Source organism: Hyperolius riggenbachi, chromosome 4, assembly GCF_040937935.1.
Source record: "Hyperolius riggenbachi isolate aHypRig1 chromosome 4, aHypRig1.pri, whole genome shotgun sequence".
In the NCBI taxonomy this organism is placed as follows: domain Eukaryota; kingdom Metazoa; phylum Chordata; class Amphibia; order Anura; family Hyperoliidae; genus Hyperolius; species Hyperolius riggenbachi.
In genome coordinates, this window is record NC_090649.1 from 131058318 (window position 1) to 131078043 (window position 19726).

The 19726-nt window shown below is 43.8% G+C and overlaps 1 protein-coding gene across 3 annotated transcripts in view; it reads right to left on the reverse strand.

Annotated features, from left to right (window-relative positions):
* NGEF (neuronal guanine nucleotide exchange factor) overlaps nucleotides 1-19726 on the reverse strand; it is a 269544-nt gene that overhangs the window by 187927 nt on the left and 61891 nt on the right. For all 3 annotated transcript variants that reach the window (XM_068280688.1, XM_068280689.1, XM_068280690.1), the window contains exon 2: nucleotides 12531-12837. In XM_068280688.1, the coding sequence (XP_068136789.1) occupies nucleotides 12531-12774 (244 nt within the window). In that variant the 5' untranslated portion in view covers nucleotides 12775-12837. The remainder of the gene's footprint in view (nucleotides 1-12530; nucleotides 12838-19726) is intronic.

A 19726-nucleotide genomic window follows, 5' to 3' on the forward strand; every position in this document is an offset into this window, starting at 1 on the left:
TGAATCATTTCAAATTGGTTTCCTTGAACAGGACAATGAGTTCACTGTACTAAAATGGCCCCAGTCGCCAGATCTCAATCCAATAGAGCATCTTTGAGATGTGATGGAACGGGAGCTTCGTGCCCTGGGTGTGCATCCCACAAATCTCCATTAACTGCAGGATGCTATCCTATCAATATGGGCCAACATTTCTAAAGAATGCTTTCAGCACCTTGTTGAATCAATGCTACGTAGAATTAAGGCAGTTCTGAAGGCGAAAGGGGGTCAAACACCGTATTAGTATGGTGTTCCTAATAATTCTTTAGGTGAGTGTATATTGAGCAACAGACAAGTTTTTGCAAGACCTATTTGTAGGCCAAAAGAACAGACTATTTGCACTATACGTTGTTTATAATTAATTGTAAAGCTGCCCTACTAAGAAATGGGTTTCAGTGGTTTTCTGTTTAGCCATTTTCTTTTATTTTTCCAGTTTACTTACAAATCCTTCTATTTGAAAAATCACTTTTATGCCAAATGGACATGAAAGGGTTGGAATTATAAAGGAATGGTATCCTACCTAAAAATTAGCAAGTGTCCCTGCATCCTGTCCGTGTGACAGTGCTTTTGCGCTACTGAGCAGGTCCTGCACTGACAGCTGTTGGGACAGGACGCAGGACGGGCTAGGAGGTGGACCAGCCAGATGCGTGTGTGCGCGCTCGTGCGGCGGACAGGTTTGCGTGCATGCGCACTGACTGGTGGCGACAGGACCGAGACCTAGAGCCCGTTTTTAAACAGGCTTAGGCCAACTACTGCCACTATAAAAGTGTTCACTGTCTTTCAGTGTACTGTGCCTGCCATGGCTCAATTAGTTAGGACATGTGCTGCAAAAGGAGCTCCCATGTGACATGGCAACGTGCTTCCTTTTTATACAATACTAGTAATAAGGTCCACCTGTTAATAAATGGGTGCTACGCCACGGTCGCTACCTCCCTCCCCCTGCACACACAGAAGCGTCTCGCTTGACCGTCCCCCACCGCTGTACAAAGTATATGCATACAGGGAGATAGATGTTGCTTGCTTGGCGGTTGGGAAAAGACATTATTTCCCACAATGCAATGAAGTTCACAGACCACAAACTGTCAGGTCTGGAAGCATGGACACAGGGACACAGGAAGACAGAGACACAGGGGTTTTATTATATAGGATTTTCTCAGCCTGCTGTCCTGAAATAGTTAAAATGCCCACTTTACTGACACTACCCCACAGAAAATTAGCCAAACAAACTTCAGACCTATCAGAAGCGATGCCACTCGTGACATCCATGCAGTGTGTACTACAGATCAAGTGAATTATTTACCACAGTTTTTACATTAGAAATACAGTTTATTGCAGTTAATGAATATGACTTTTTACAGTGGTTGCAGCCGCACCTAGTAACGTCCCCCAAGTATACACAAGCAAATACTTCATAAGACACTAACATAATCAGCTCTCGTCAGACATCCCAGAGATATGCTGACATTTATAGCAAGTATAATAGAAAGGTGCAGTGCTGAGAAATTCACAGTTCAGCTCCAGGGCTCAGTAATCATCCAGCTTATTAATGGGGATCTGACATCTTTGCATGGCCAGACATTCTATGGCCACAAGCTGGAAATAAGCAATGCAGACACGGTGTAGTAGGCTTTATTAATAATAATAATAAAAGAGAGACACTTACATAATCAGACACACCAGAAGTCTCACATGAGCGTCATTTGGAATTAAACACCTCTGTGCAGGGCCAATTCTAGCAACACTTGGGCCCGGGAGAAAAAGTAACTTTGGGGCCCTCCTAGCACAGCCCCCCCCCCCCCCCAGCAAGTTCATCACCCTAGGTGGCCCCCCTAGCAGATCCATATCCATCATATGTACCGGCGCAGTGTAATATGTTGGCGCTTTATAAATGCAATAAATAAATGTACCGTAAATCATTTCTCTTTTAGCCTACAAAGGCAGAAAGTACACATAAAAGGCTTAATAATCCAGACAGGACACAGGAGGCAGCTCCATGCTCTATACTCTGGACTAGATCTCTTACTCATTCCCACCAGGCATGAATAGGGTCTCCATAGCTGGGGAGGAGCTGGTAGAAACCTTGAGGGCCCCTACAGGCTCTGGGCCCTGGGGCAATTGCCCCCTTTGCCTTTATGGAAGCGCTGACCCTGCCTCTGTGGCATGTGCAAATAGCTTGATGGGAAATTCCAGGAGTGTGGTTGGGGATGGAGACGAATCCTACGCATGATGCGTTTGTGAAATCACTGCACGTTTCGACATGTCCTTCATCAGCTCATATTCAAGGGATAGATGGTTAATGAGATGCAAATAAGACTGAGCAAAATTATACAAATGTGTGCAGCTTGAAAATGGACCAAGATCATGAATCAAATTTGGCAGAAGTGGTCCATTTTCAGGCTGGGAACAGACTTAGCAGAAACGCTAGCGTTGCGGAAAACACAGCATTTTTGCCTGCAATGGTAGTCAATATGCCGCATCAAAAAACGCCTAATTATAATAAGCGCTTTTAAAAACGCTGATTTTGTTGCATATGGGATGTATTTGTTATCTTCCTGAGTGGAAAGGATTAAATGCAAACGTGAACAGGCCCACAGAAAATAATTGCCCATCTGTCAGGGCAAGGGAACAGGTGTGAATTGAGCCCCAGTCAAACAGAATAATTTATTCCTCACTAGTTTTCTGAGTGGACGATTATTGGGCAGGAAGTCTGAATAAATGATTTCCTGTGTTAGAGGTTACCTCAGCTACACAACTGTGCAGTTCTATAGTGCAAGACAAAAAGAACTAATGGCTGAAAAGTATGTTATTCCTGGGAAGTGCAGAAAACACAGCTTTGTAGCAGAGAACAATCAAACTGTCCATTGCAATTATTTTGCGGAAAAGGTGGTAATCCTAAGAGTGGGAGTAGCCTGATAATATTATTCTGCTTGCTGGAGAGGTCTTCACCTCTGTTCTAAATCAGACATGAAATGCCAGCAAAGTAATGTGAGGAAGCAGGAGGTAAGCACATGGTCCCCAATAACACAAAAAAGCAATGTACTCAGAAGAGTTGTTTAAAGATAATCTGTACTCTAATATTCTTACACTAAAAAGCATACCATTCTATTCCTTATTTTCTCCTGTGCCCCTCTGTGCTGTTTCTGCCACTCTCTGCTGCAATCCTGGCTTGTAATTAACAGTTTTAGGCAGTGTTTACAAACAAACTAACCAGCTTGTGATAGGATCACATAAACAGAGTGTGTGAGTCATACAGAGTGTGCAGGGGGCCTGCAGAGGGTGTGTATTGCTTCTATCCAATCACAAGCAGCCCTGCACATTCCACACATTTAAGCCTTAGCCCGACAGACACGACAGAGGAAAGGAGATAAGATTTATTACAGAGACAGTGCAATTAGGAAAGGCTGCAGTAAGCCAGAGCACATTAGAACAGGCATAGGAACTTATAGGATAGAAGAACTAAGGCTGAAGTCTCTAAGAGCTGAGGGCTAGATGGGATGAGCTTCAGAAGGACCTGAAATTAACAGCTGCAGTTGTTTCAGAAAAAATATTAAGTAATGCACACACTGACATGGCAGTGAAGGAGGCCAGCAACATCAAGGGCCAAAATGTACACACTTTACATTTCCAGAAGACAAATCACGTACAATCCTTTTGACCAAGAAAAAATGTGTGCATATAGTTTAAGTTGCCACTCTTACATGAAGTCCAATAATTGCATACATAGAAGTTACCTGGTGTCCATCAAGTTCAACATTTTGAGCCTCACTGTAGAGGCCTGCGGGGGTCTAATTTTTCAGACCCGCACCTGACCCGCAGCTCCTCTACCCACCTCCCGCCCGCAACCAGCTTTCTGGTGAATCTGGTACCCGCACCGACCCACAGGCCTCCAGACCCGCAACCCAACCCGCTTTTTCCATTCTATTGTAGAATATACATTGGTAGTCTCACTGGAAGGCTGTAAAGTAAGTAAAACCTATTTTTATACACAAACCAAAGCCAAAGAAGTGTTGCTTGCTTTGACTACCGATGACCCGCACCCGCAGGCCGCTACCCGATTAGAATCAAAACTAGTACCCGAACCCAACCTGCAATTCGGGTAACCCATGGGTACCTGACCCAATGCAGGCCTCTACCTCACTGCACCTCAATACAATGGAAAGAAAGCAAAGAGGCCAAAAACTATGCCTGGGTCAAGGTACAATCAGAGGAGTAGCTATGGTTGGGCAAGGGGGTACATATGTCCCCAGGCGCAGCACTGTGAGAGCGCTCAGCATGGCCATTGCCCCTCCATGTGCATGAGAGGCGGCTCGCTGGCTGCCCGAAGTGCTCCCTCCCACTGCAGAAGCGTTAAAGAGAGTCTGAAGCGAGAATAAATCTCGCTTCAGACCTCATAGATAGCAGGGGCATGTGTGCCCCTGCTAAACCGCCGCTATCCTGCGGCTTAACGGGGGTCCCTGATCCCCCAAATCTCCTCCGTACAGCCGGGGAGCGCTTCCTGGTTGGGGCAGGGCTAACCGCCGCAGCCCTGCCCCACGCGCGTCTGTCATCACGTATCTCCGCCTCTCCCCCGCCCCTCTCAGTCTTCCTTCACTGAGAGGGGCGGGGGAGAGGCGGCGATGCGCCGCTGATAGACGCGACTGGAGGCAGGGCTGCAGCCGTCAGCCCTGCCTCCAGGAGCGACCAAGTCTGCGACCAAGTGTTGCAGTGGGGGGTTTGGGGGTGAAGGGACCCCCGTTTAGCCGCGGGATAGCGGCGGTTTAGCAGGGGCACACATGCCCCTGCTAACTATGAGCTCTGAAGCGAGATTTATTCTCGCTTCAGAGTCTCTTTAACAGCAGAAGAATATCTGAATGGGATGAGGGAGCACATATAGCTATCTAAATAACTTGACTCCACCCATGACCACATTTTGATGTGTGGCCAAACCCATTTTGTCGAGAGGGAGGAACAAAAACTGTCTTTGTCCCCGGGCGCAGAAAACTCTAGCTACGCCTCTGATATCTTCCCACTCCTAGCAATCATAGCTGTAAATGCCCCTCGAAGTAAGGACAGCATACAAGCCCCTTTAAAGGAATACCGAGGTAAAACAAATGGAAGAAACAGAGGCCATACATAGTTTCCGAAAAGTTTGGAGGCACTAGCCAAAGGCTTTTGTTCCCTCCCACGGTGCTCTGTTCGCAGGTAAATTGGTCTGATATAGGCCCCGACCAGAGGAAGTCGCTGACCTTTGACCTGGATCTAGTTGGCCTTAGACCTGGATCTAGTTGGCCCTATTGGTGTTCTCGTGGTCGCAATAGGATACCGGTGCAGACAGAACAGTTGCACTGAGCTACTGCGCATTTGCAGCCAACTAGATTCAGGTCAAAGGTTGGCAACGTCTTCTAGTCGGGGCCTACACTGGATAATTTTACCAGAAAGCAGAACATAGCGGGAGGTCACAAGGCTTCTGTCTGCAATTAGTGAAGTGAAACTTAATTTAATAAAACAAATAAATAAATCAGGATTTAATATTAAAATGTAACGTTAAAAATTGATCATGCCTTGCACAATATTTGATTTGGGTCTGCTTTAAAGAGACTCCGTAACAAAAATTGCATCCTGTTTTTTATAATCCTACAAGTTCCAAAAGCTATTCTAATGTGTTCTGGCTAACTGCAGCACTTTATACTATCACTGTCTCTGTAATAAATCAACTTATCTCTCTCTTGTCAGACTTGTCAGCCTGTGTCTGGAAGGCTGCCAAGTTCTTCAGTGTTGTGGTTCTGCTATGAACTCACCTTTCCAGGCCCCTCTCTGCACACTGCCTGTGTGTTATTTAGATTAGAGCAGCTTCTCTCTTCTCGCTTATCTTTTACAAGCTGGATAAATCGTCCTCTGAGCTGGCTGGGCTTTCACATACTGAGGAATTACAAACAAGGGCAAAGCTGTTTGCAGGAAGAAACGAGCAGCCTGAAACTTCAGTGCATGGGGGAAAGAAACACACAAATGATCTCTTGAGATTCAAAAGGAAGGGTGTATACAGCCTGCTTGTGTATGGATGTATTTTCTATGTGTGGACATACTGTACATCAACCTACTTCCTGTTTTGGTGGCCATTTTGTTTGTTTACAAACAAACTTTTTAAAACTTTTTAACCACTTTTAATGCGGCGAGGAGCGGCGAAATTGTGACAGAGGGTAATAGGAGATGTCCCCTAACGCACTGGTATGTTTACTTTTGAGCGATTTTAACAATACAGATTCTCTTTAAGTCAGCTTGCAGTCCTTCATCACAAAGGAGTTAATAGATCTCAGTAGGAATGAGTGAACTTCTCCGAAGTCTGCTATACCGGTACTTATTACAGCAAATCTCTAACTGAAGAATTTGCAGGATTCTCTGCTGCACAGTAATCTTATCAAGAATCATCTGTATTGTACAGCCGTTCAACTTTAATATGTGTTTTTGCTTTACAGATATATGAACAGTCCTTTTTGTAAAGTCGGTCTATGAAATCAGCATGCTAATCATTGAAACAAAAAGAGTGGAGTTGTAAGATAGGTAATATTTGGTGGGAAAAGTACAGGTAAATTGATAACAGAGTTTGAAGTGCTGCTTTGCGAGTTAATCTACTTTTTTTGCACCACTGCAGAGACAGTTTTCTCAACTGTAGCCTTTGTGCACAGTCACAATTGGCAGGGGTGCTGCTGAGGCTAATTGGCCCCGAGAGGCATATCATTTGTGGCCCTCCCTGACCCCCAGTCAAGGACCCTTTTTCCATAACAATAGGTAGCCAATGTTGCCACCCCCACAAAAAAGTACCCCTCCAGTATATGTAGGTAGCCAAAGGTGCACTACCCTCCACTATAGGTAGCCACACCCAGTATAGGTAGCCAAGGTTTGCCCCATTATAGGTAGCCGAGGTGCTCCCCCAGTATAGGTAGCCAAGATTTGCCCCCATCATAGGCAGCTGAGGTGCTCCCCTAGTATAGGGAGCCAAAGCACTTTGTCAGTGGGGGTATGTAACTTTCTGCTGCCTCCACATTCCCAACACTCACAGACCTACAGATCAGCAGTTACCAAAAGAGAAGAGAGTGACGCACAGTAACCACATGGCACAAATGGTGGGAAAGGAACAGATAAGATAAGTGTTTGACGTTCTGCCTTGTGAGTTCATCTACTTTTTTGCACCACTGGAGACAGCTAACCCATTTTCAATTCTAACCATTGTATATGGTCAAAACTGCCAATTGAATTTCTGTTACACGTTTACAAAAGTAAAAGGATATGTTCATACAATTTTAGGTAACCATGGAAACTACATTTAAGTGCCCCTTTTCTTTTTTTTTTAAACCCTTGTGGATGCACCCATTCACACAGATTACAGGATTTTCAGAAATAAACTCTGCTGCTGCTGCTGGAATCTGGTATTGTAGCATGGACACAAAACTCAATTCTGTAAAATGTGCAGTGAGACTCTAGTCACATAGCAGATGTTAATTGTTATATAAAGGACAACTGTAGTGAGAAGAATATGGAGGTTGCCGTATTTATTTCCTCTTAAACAATACCAGTTCCCTGGCAGCCCTGCTGATCTGTTTGGCTGCAGTGGTGGCTGAATCACACATTTGTTTCACACCACAAACAAGCATGCAGCTAATCTTGTCACATCTGGCAATAATGCCAGAATTACCTGATCTGCTGTATGTTTGTTCAGGGTCTATGGTTAATAGTATTAAGCCCCCTCTACACCATGCAATAGCAACCTTCGATTGTACATGCGATCGATAAATTCGATCGAAGCCGACGCAATCGAAGGTGCCAAATAAGCAACATTGTATGTGTCCAGTCGATTTTTCCATCGCATGAGATCGGATTCTCGAATGCAATGGGATCGGACAGGTTGGATTTTATCTCTAGATCTCGAATGCAATCACTGCAATCGAACAGTTTGTTGCTGGTTCTTATTCGCGATCGATCAATCGAACGCAATTGCTGATGAGCTGCCCATAGCCCTGAACAGCCCTGTGTGATCGGAAACGATCGCATACGTTGGGATGCTTTTTTATGCCGCGGTCGATCCGATCTACGATTCTACTGTCGAACCCAAAGATCGATCGCAAGTAAGTTCGAACATGCTACTGCATAGTGTAGAGGGGGCTTAGGATCAGGCAGAGGATCAGCAGGACAGCCAGGCAACTGATATTACTTATAAGAGAATAAACAGCCTCCATATACCTCTCACTTCAGTTGTCATTGAAATTCCCTTTCAAAGAGATCATGAAGTGATACTGAAAGTGGAAAAGCAAAAGATTCTGGGCACCAACCATAAGGCTTAGTTCAACGTCACCTTTATTCCACTCCCAACTTAAATTACAGGGTATAAGGCTCTGTATTCAGGCCATATACACTTCCATTCATGTTGGGATTGTTGGGAATGGAAAAAAAAGGTGACGTTTAACTTATCCTTGTGGTTGGTGCCCGGAATCTCTTGCTTTTCCACTCAGTATCAACTTCTATGACGTCTGGAGGCACAATCACTGCACCTGCTTCTCCCAACATTGCCTTGCGATCTAGTGCCGATCACCTGCCTCTACTTGATTGGAACAGGAAGTGAGAGAGAAACACAGAGGCTGACATTTTCATCCTGTAATAAACAATGACAGTTGCCTGACTTCGGTGCTGCTGCTCTGCCTCTAATGCTATAAGTCACTGGCCCAGAATGAGCATGCAGATCAGATGCAATGACTCTGGTCTGACTAAGGATGGCCGGAAATGCCGGATTTCACAGAACAGATTTCCGCTTTCCGATAACGGTCATTCTTATTTCCGGGGTATTGTTCTGCAGAAATCAGAATTTCTGCTTTCTGAAGAATGTTATTTGTCAATAAAGTTGGTTAATTGTAAAAAGATTTTAAAAAATGTGGATTTTGCCATTTTTATTTTGCGGATTTAAGGTATAATGCAGAAACCGCATTTCTGATCAGCAATCGCGATAAACTGCTGCATTCTCTAATTGGTTCAATGCTTTCAAGCTTTCTGATTTGCTTAAAATTTCTGTGGTAATACCATTTCCACAGTAAACTACCGCAATTTCTTATTGGTCCAATGCTTCCAAGTCTTCTGATTGGCTTAAAACTTCCAAGTCTCTGTAATTAAAACTTCCAAGTCTCTGTAATGCGGTATTTAACAGATTTCCTCCCCGGAATGCCAATTTTTGATCGGAAACTCTGAGATCCTCAGAATAAGGAAACTCATCCCTAGGTCTGACTTCACTGGCTGCATGCTTATTGTAGGTGTGTGACTGAAAAACAACTAAAACCAAAAGCTCAGCAAGAAAGCCAGGCAACTAGCATTGTTTATAAGTTAATAAAAGATGGCAACCTCTGTATTCCTCACTTCAGGTTCCCTTTAAATCTGAGTTTGGAATTTTGAGCCAATTTTTTTTTACCACCTTATATCAGTAGGCTTTGGGTTACCAAATGAATATGCATGTAGCATGTATATGATATAAATATTGTTGGTTGAAATATTAACCACTTCACCACTGAGGGGTTTTACCAGTTGAACACCAGAGCTATTTTCACCTTTCAGCGCTCCTTCCATTAATTCGTCTATAACTTTATTATTACTTATCGCAATGAAATGAACTATATCTTGTTTTTTTTTTGCCACCAATTAGGCTTTCCTTACGTGGGACATTATGCCAAGAATTATTTTATTCTGAATGTGTTTTAATGGGAAAATAGGAAAAAATGTGGGAAAAAATTATTATTTTTCAGTTTTCGGCCATTATAGTTTTTAAATAATGCATGCTACTGTAATTAAAACCCATGAAATGTATTTGCCCATTTGTCCCGGTTATAAAACCATTTAAATTATGTCCCTATCACAATGTTTGGCGACAATATTTTATTTGGTAATAAAGGTGCTTTTTTTTCAGTTTTGCATCCATCCCTAATTACAAGCCCATAGTTTATAAAGTAACAGTGTTATACCCTCTTGACATAAATATTTACAAAGTTCAGTCCCTAAGGTAACTATTTATGTTTTTTTTTTATTGTATTTTTTTTTAATTACAAAAATAAATAAATTGGGGAGTGTGGGAGGTAATGAGTTAATTTATTGTGTAAAACTAATGTATTTGTATATGTAAAATGCTTTAGGGTGTAGTTTTACTATTTGGCCACAAGATGGCCACAGTGTGTTTGTTTACATGCGACCGGACGCTTACAGGAAGCAGTACGAGGCTGGGAGAGTCACAATGATCGCGCTGTTTCTAATAGAAGCAGCAGATCATTGCAGGGGCTTAGATCAACGAACGGGAATGGATTTTCCCGTTCATTGATCTCTGGGCGAGCGGGCAGCGGCGTGAACGAGTGGCGGGAGCGCGGACAGCGGCGGTAGCGCGGAAGGTACGGATTTCTCAGTCCCTGGTTTTTTAGGGGGGAAAAAAAGGGACGGAGAAATTCGTACCGCGGGGGGTTAATGGTTAAAGCCAAGTTTTAGGAAAAAAAGGATACGTATGAAAGGGGCTGGAACAATTTGGGGTTGTTACTGATCTTTGGGCCTGATACAATTAACTTTTTCTCCAAAGTTTTCTCCTAGGTAATATTTTCACATCTTATCAATTAAATGCCTTTTAAGCCACCAGCAAGCAAGAAAATCAGAATCATTTTGACCATGCACTTTGACCTACTTTTCGGCACTTTTTTCAATTGCAGTGTGCAAAAGTTATTTTAATTAGAAGACGAAAGATTATCTCCTAGGAGAAAACTTAGAATAAAAAGTGAAATGGTTCAGCTCCAAAGGCCCATATGCAATTAACTTTTTCTCCTGAGTTTTCTCCTAGAACATTTTTCATCTTTTTAAAATATTTTTTTAGCACTTCCTAACTGAAAGTATTAAAAAGTAGGTTAAAAAGTATTCTAACAATTAATTTGAGTATTGTCTTGCTTGCTGGTGGTTTGAAAGGCATATTGACAAGGTGCAAAATAACACCTCTGGGATCTACTATAAACCACTGTGGTTTTGGGGACAGGAAATCAGTGACAGCGAAACAAAAAAAAATGTCATTGATGTTTTAAGTTTTTTTTATTTTTTTTGCTATTTTACTCTGCATTGGAGAGATTTACCCGCTTCTCAGAACAGAATTCAAGGGAAATGCTATAATATATACTCATAGCAGAAAAAATATGTATAATTAAAATATGCTGCAACCCCATTCTAAATTATCCATGTAAAAAAAATAAATGAGTAACCTAGCCTTCAGCCTTTAAAGAGTAACTGTTAGGCATGAAAAACAAAATCAATTCTCTATTTCTATCTATTGATCATATAAAAGGAATGCTAAAAAGGCAATGCATAACTTTAAAATCAATCTTACTTTTATATTGCAGAGATTAATCCTCATGTCCCCAGCTCCTCAGTACGCAGCCAGTAATCAGCCGCAAAAGAGAAGTTGCAGTGCAGGCTGGGGCAGGGGGAGTTTCTACATAGACACAGCTAGTTCAGTCTGATTGGCTGCAGCCTGTGTCACTCTCACTCCTTTTCCTCTAATTGGCTGCCTCCCATGACTGTCCGTGTCTGCCCCCTCCCCACACTCCAGCCCGACAGGCATCTCTGCTGATTCATGAGGGCAGTGGCTGCCACCACTGCATCACATCCATGGGGACCCCCATCCCTCATACCATTTCCTTAGGGACTCCCTGCATTTACAATCAACGCTCGCTATTGGTGTGGGGAGGAGGGGGAAGTAAGGGAGGAAATTACCTCACCATTGGCTTCAGCTGGAGGGAGTAAAGATGGCCCCTGCCAGCGAACAGAATTCTCTCCATTTACCTTTTATTTTATAAAGTTCACTGAAAACAACACTTGGACCGTGCAATACACATGTTATGTAAGTAGAGCTAGTATTTATCTACTTATATATGCCGTATTTTTATCTGGCATAGTATGGCTGACAGCTCCTCTTTAAATGAACCTGACGTGAAAGGAATATGGAGGCTGCCATTAATTTCCTTCTAAACAATACCAATTGCCTGGCTGTCCTGATGATCCTCTGCATATAACACTTTTAGCCATAGACCCTGAACAGGCATGCAGATCAGATGTCTATGACAACTCTGACAAGATTGGCTGCATGCCTTTTTCCGGTGTGTGATTCAGTCACTACTGCAGCCAAAGAGATCAGCAGGACTGCCAGGCCACTGATATTGTTTGAAAGAAAATAAACATAGCAGCCTCCATATCCTCCTTGCTTCAGGTTTCCTTCAGTTTTACGCGTTATTTTTGTGTTACATCTGATACAAGTTGGCCCCTCACTGTTAAAATTTCTCTTTAAACAGCTTTACAAAAATGTGCTGAAAGAAGGTTTTGGAAACCACAAATGTGTGTAACTCTGCCCAATTCCCATCCATTCACGCATCTCTGGATCCTACCACTGGGATCCACTGACCAAACATTCCTGCTAAAGCAACATCACATCCACCCAGATAGGCCACGAAGTGTTCACTCACCAGCACTCTGTGTCTCGGTTTCTGTGCTCGGTCTATCTTTACGATGCTTTCGTGCTCTCATGGAAGTGTAAAAACGAGAGTGTCTGCGAATAGGGATGTAGCGGCGCTGCTCACCGCCCTCCGTGCTATCTTCATCTCCCTCATCTTCTTCTAATATCTGGTTCTGTTTCGATCCAAAGACTTGTTGTGGTGTGTGCGTGTCACGTCCCATAATGCTTTCTGTTTCTCTGGTAAAACGTCTCATATCTTCACCTCACCTCAGCAAGCAGGTATCTTGTGGCTCCGACTTCATCTCATTCTATGACCACTAAGGATACAAAAAAAAAATATTCCTGTTAAAAAAGGATAAAGAACACAATTTCCACAAATTTAAAGCGACCCTGTAGTGAAAGGGATATAAAAGCTGCCATTTTTCTGCACGTTAGCAGTGTGGCACAACAGAATCTGTTGGAACAATGCGAGGCATGCTGTGCCTGAACAGACATACATTTATTGATGCAGCGAAACATACATTTTTTGTACTGTTACGCATCATCTGTGAGAGGTTTTTAAGGTTAGCCGTGGAGAGTGGTTTTAAGGTTAGCCGTGGAGAGTGGTTTTAGGGTTAAACATTGGGGGGGGGGGGGGGTTTGGGGGTAGAGATCTGTGTGACAATAAGGTAAGGTTTACCTGCAGAAAAATATCAGCATTTGCACTGCGAAATAGAGTACTGGTAAGTTCTACTAGTGGTTATTTCGGACATTACGATAAAGTGTTATTATGAAAAGTGCTATAGTTACAGTATTTCGCATCTTTCACATTATTACTATTCTTACTATTCTGTTTCAGGTGTGTGATTCAGACACTCGAAGTCCCAAAGAACAGCAGGACAGCCAAGTGCTTGTGATTGTTTAAAGTAAAACATACTGTACATGGCAGCCTCCATATCCCGCTCACTGCAAGGCCATTTTTGTATTAGCTTAAAGCACTATACAGAGTTTGCCAGATTTGCTTATTTTTTTCCCAACCTTTCATCTTTCAGGCTAGTCACATTGGTGCTGGTTGCATAAACAATTCCAGGCCCTGGTAACTCTTGAGGTGTGTCAAGGACTACTACCTCGAGTGAGGAGAACTAGTATTACTACATGGTAGGTGCAACGCATCTCAGCAAACGTGGAAGCATGAAATACACCTGTAGACTATTATTCCTAGCCTTTAGCAGATGCCCTGAATCTGCCCTAGATGAACATCTGAATGACACCAGGAATGCAAATGACTAAATCAGTGCATCAATATAAGAATGATGAGCCAAGGATCGCTCCTCACTTATGGGGCATAATTTCTAAAGGGGGACTTAAGTGGTATGGCAATGAGGTTTTCTAGTGCTCACTTTAGTCAGTTAATCTTTACAGAGTTTCCACTTTTCTAATATTTCCGTACTCGTAAGGGCACCACGGTGCTGTTGTAGTTAGCACTACCGCCTTGCAGTGCCGGGTCCTACGGTTCAAATCCCAGCTAGGGCACTATCTGCAAGGAGCCTGTATGTTCTCCACGTGTCTGCGTGGGTTTCTTCCGGGCACTCAGATTTCCTCCCACATCCCAAAAACATACAGATAAGTTAATTGGCTACCCCCTAAAAATTGGCCCTACACGTTACATACATAGACATATGACTATGGTAGGGATTAGATTGTGAGCTCCTTTGAGGTACAGTTAGTGACAGGACAATGTACAGCGCTGTGGAAGATGTCGGCGCTACAAAAATGCTAAATAATAATAAAGTACTCCTTATTGGATGTCTGCAATGACCACAGTAAAACATCACTGCTCAGTGCTCTACATTTTACATTTGTCCTTCAGTAAATTCCTCCAGAGATTATTGTTCGTTCCATTTCAAATTGAATATCCGGTATTATCAAATTCATATCAGGTAAGAATCATAACTGACTACCTCACAAAAAGATATCTTTTTTTGGGAATTTATTTTTTAACCACTTGAGGACCACAGTCTTTCTACCCCTTAAGGACCGGCCACTTTTTTTCCATTCAGACCACTGCAGCTTTCACGGTTTATTGCTCGCTCATACAACCTACCACCTAAATGAATTTTGGCTCCTTTTCTTGTCACTAATAAAGCTTTCTTTTGGTGCTATTTGATTGCTCCTGCGATTTTTACTTTTTATTATATTCATCAAAAAAGACATGAATTTTGGCAAAAAAATGATTTTTTTAACTTTCTGTGCTGACAATTTTCAAATAAAGTAAAATTTCTGTATACATGCAGCGCGAAAAATGTGGACAAACATGTTTTTGATTAAAAAAAAACCATTCAGTGTATATTTATTGGTTTGGGTAAAAGTTATAGCGTTTACAAACTATGGTGCAAAAAGTGAATTTTGCCATTTTCAAGCATCTATGACTTTTCTGACCCCCTGTCATGTTTCATGAGGGGCTAGAATTCCAGGATAGTATAAATACCCCCCAAATGACCCCATTTTGGAAAGAAGACATCCCAAAGTATTCACTGAGAGGCATAGTGAGTTCATAGAAGATATTATTTTTTGTCACAAGTAAGCGGAAAATGACACTTTGTGACAAAAAAAAAGAAGAAAAAAAAAGAATCCATTTCTTCTAACTTGCGACAAAAAAAAATGAAATCTGCCACGGACTCACCATGCCCCTCTCTGAATACCTTGAAGTGTCTACTTTCCAAAATGGGGTCATTTGTGGGGTGTGTTTACTGTCCTCGCATTTTGGGGGGTGCTAATTTGTAAGCACCCCTGTAAAGCCTAAAGGTGCTCATTGGACTTTGGGCCCCTTAGCGCAGTTAGGCTGCAAAAAAGTGCCACACATGTGGTATTGCCGTACTCAAGAGAAGTAGTAGAATGTGTTTTGGGGTGTATTTTTACACATACCCATGCTGGGTGGGAGAAATATCTCTGTAAATGACAATTTTTTCATTTTTTTTACACACAATTGTCCATTTACTCCCACCCAGCATGGGTATGTGTAAAAATACACCCCAAAACACATTGTACTACTTCTCCCGAGTACGGCGATACCACATGTGTGGCACTTTTTTGCACCCTAACTGCGCTAAAGGGCCCAAAGTCCAATGAGTACCTTTAGGATTTCACAAGTCATTTTGCGGAATTTGATTTCCAGACTACTCCTCACGGTTTAGGGCCCCTAAAATGCCAGGGCAGTATAGGAACCCCACAAATGACCCCATTTTAGAAAGAAGACACCCCAAGGTATTCCGTTAGGAGTATGGTGAGTTCATAGAAGATTTTATTTTTTGTCAAAAGTTAGCGGAAAATTGATTTTTATTGTTTTTTTCACAAAGTGTCATTTTCCACTAACTTGTGACAAAAAATAAAATCTTCTATGAACTCACCATACTCCTAACGGAATACCTTGAGGTGTCTTCTTTCTAAAATGGGGTCATTTGTGGGGTTCCTATACTGCCCTGGCATTTTAGGGGCCCTAAACCGTGAGGAGTAGTCTGGAAATCAAATTCCGCAAAATGACCTGTGAAATCCTAAAGGTACTCATTGGACTTTGGGCCCTTTAGCGCAGTTAGGGTGCAAAAAAGTGCCACACATGTGGTATCGCCGTACTCGGGAGAAGTAGTACAATGTGTTTTGGGGTGTATTTTTACACATACCCATGCTGGGTGGGAGAAATAACTCTGTAAATGGACAATTGTGTGTAAAAAAATCAAAAGATTGTCATTTATAGAGGTATTTCTCCCACCCAGCATGGGTATGTGTAAAAATACACCCCAAAACACATTGTACTGCTTCTCCCGAGTATGGCAATACCACATGTGTGGCACTTTTTTGCACCCTAACTGCGCTAAAGGGCCCAAAGTCCAATGAGTAACTTTAGGATTTCACAGGTCATTTTGCGAAATTTGATTTCCAGACTACTCCTCACGGTTTAGGGCCCCTAAAATGCCAGTTCAGTATAGGAACCCCACAAATGACCCCATTTTAGAAAGAAGACACCCCAAGGTATTCCGTTAGGAGTATGGTGAGTTCATAGAAGATTTTATTTTTTGTCACAAGTTAGTGGAAAATGACACTTTGTGAAAAAAACAATAAAAATCAATTTTCCGCTAACTTTTGACAAAAAATAAAATCTTCTATGAACTCACCATACTCCTAACGGAATACCTTTGGGTGTCTTCTTTCTAGAATGGGGTCATTTGTGGGGTTACTATACTGCCCTGGCATTTTAGGGGCCCTAAACCGTGAGGAGTAGTCTTGAAACCAAATGTCGCAAAATGACCTGTGAAATCCTAAAGGTACTCATTGGACTTTGGGCCCCTTAGCGTACTTAGGGTGTAAAAAAGTGCCACACATGTGGTACCGCCGTACTCAGGAGAAGTAGAATAATGTGTTTTGGGGTGTATTTTTACACATACCCATGCTAAGTGGGAGAAATATCTCTGTAAATGACAATTGTTTGATTTGTTTTACACACAATTGACCATTTACATAGAAATTTCTCCCACCCAGCATGGGTATGTGTAAAAATACACCCCAAAACACATTATATTACTTTTCCTGAGTACGGCGGTACCACATGTGTGACACTTTTTTGCAGCCTAGGTGCGCTAAGGGGCCCAACGTCCTATTCACGGGTCATTTTGAGGCATTTGTTTTCTAGACTACTCCTCGCGGTTTAGGGCCCCTAAAATGCCAGGGCAGTATAGGAACCCCACAAGTGACCCCATTTTAGAAAGAAGACACCCCAAGGTATTCCGTTAGGTGTATGGCGAGTTCATAGAAGATTTTATTTTTTGTCACAAGTTAGTGAAAAATGACACTTTGTGAAAAAAAACCAATAAAAATCAATTTCCGCTAACTTTTGACAAAAAATAAAATCTTCTATGAACTCGTCATACACCTAACAGAATACCTTGGGGTGTCTTTTTTTCTAAAATGGGGTCACTTGTGGGGTTCCTATACCGCCCTGGCATTTTACGGGCCCAAAACCGTGAGTAGTCTGGAAACCAAATGTCTCAAAATGACTGTTCAGGGGTATAAGCATCTGCAAATTTTGATGACAGGTGGTCTATGAGGGGGCGAATTTTGTGGAACCGGTCATAAGCAGGGTGGCCTTTTAGATGACAGGTTGTATTGGGCCTGATCTGATGGATAGGAGTGCTAGGAGGGTGACAGGAGGTGATTGATGGGTGTCTCAGGGGGTGGTTAGAGGGGAAAATAGATGCAATCAATGCACTGGGGAGGTGATCGGAAGGGGGTCTGAGGGGGATCGGAGGGTTTGGCCGAGCGATCAGGAGCCCACACGGGGCAAATTAGGGCCTGATCTGATGGGTAGGTGTGCTAGGGGGTGACAGGAGGTGATTGATGGGTGTCTCAAGGTGTGATTAGAGGGGGGAATAGATGCAAGCAATGCACTGGCGAGGTGATCAGGGCTGGGGTCTGAGGGCATTCTGAGGGTGTGGGGGCGGGTGATTGAGTGCCCTAGGGGCAGATAGGGGTCTAATCTGATAGTAGCAGTGACAGGGGGTGATTGATGGGTAATTAGTGGGTGTTTAGGGTAGAGAACAGATGTGAACACTGCACTTGGGAGGTGATCGGACGTCGGATCTGCGGGCGATCTATTGGTGTGGGTGGGTGATCAGATTGCCCGCAAGGGGCAGGTTAGGGGCTGATTGATGGGTGGCAGTGACAGCGGGTGATTGATGGGTGGCAGTGACAGGGGGTGATTGATGGGTGATTGATAGGTGATTGACAGGTGATCAGTGGGTTATTACAGGGAAGGACAGATGTAAATAATGCCCTGGCGAATTGATAAGGGGGGGTCTGAGGGCAATCTGAGAGTGTAGGCGGGTGATTGGGTGCCCGCAAGGGGCAGATTAGGGTCTGATCTGATGGGTAACAGTGACAGGTGGTGATAGGGGGTGATTGATGGGTAATTAGTGGGTGTTTAGAGGAGAGAATAGATGGAAACACTGCGCTTGGGTGGTGATCTGATGTCGGATCTGCGGGCGATCTATTGGTGTGGGTGGGTGATCAGTTTGCCCGCAAGGGGCAGGTTAGGGGCTGATTGTTGGGTGGCAGTGACAGGGGGTGATTGATGGGTGATAGGTGATTGACAGGTGATCAGTGGGTTATTACAGGGAAGAACAGATGTAATTAATGCACTGGTGAATTGATAAGGGGGGTCAGAGGGCAATCTGAGCGTGTGGGCGGGTGATTGGGTGCCCGCAAGGGGCAGATTAGGGTCTGATCTGATAGGTAAAAGTGACAGGTGGTGATAGGGGGTGATTGATGGGTGATTGATGGGTAATTAGTGGGTGTTTAGAGGAGAGAATAGATGTAAACAATGGATTTGGGAGGTGATCTGATGTCGGATCTGCGGGCGATCTATTGGTGTGGGGGGGTGATCAGATTGCCCGCAAGGGGCAGGTTAGGGGCTGATTGATGGGTGGCAGTGACAGGGGGTGATTGATGGGTGATTGACAGGTGATTGACAGGTGATTGACGGGTGATTGACAGGTTATCAGGGAAGATAGATGCATACAGTACACGGGGGGGGGGGTCTGGGGGGGGGGGGTCTGGGGAGAATCTGAGGGGTGGGGGGTGATCAGGAGGGGGCAGGGGGGGGGATAAAAAAAAAATAGCGTTGACAGATAGTGACAGGGAGTGATTGATGGGTTATTAGGGGGGTGATTGGGTGCAAACAGGGGTCTGGGGGGTGGGCAGGGGGGGGTCTGAGGGGTGCTGTGGGCGATCAGTGGGCGGGGGGGGCAGATCAGTGTGTTTGGGTGCAGACTAGGGTGGCTGCAGCCTGCCCTGGTGGTCCCTCGGACACTGGGACCACCAGGGCAGGAGGCAGCCTGTATAATACACTTTGTATACATTACAAAGTGTATTATACACTTTGTAGCGGCGATCGCGGGGTAACATCCCGCCGGCGCTTCCGTATGGCCGGCGGGATGTTACGGCGGGTGGGCGGAGCCAGTTGCCGGGGGAAGCGCGCGTCATCAATGACGCGATCGCTCCCCCGGCATGCCTAAAGGACGCGCCGCCTGAAGGCGTATTGCGGTCCTTTAGGCGTCCACTTTGCCGCCGCCCATGGGCTGTGGGCGGTCGGCAAGTGGTTAAACAGCTTATTGACTGCTACCTCTCCATATCCAGTTATTCTGGTCCAACCTGAAAAAACACTGCATGTGCCTCTGT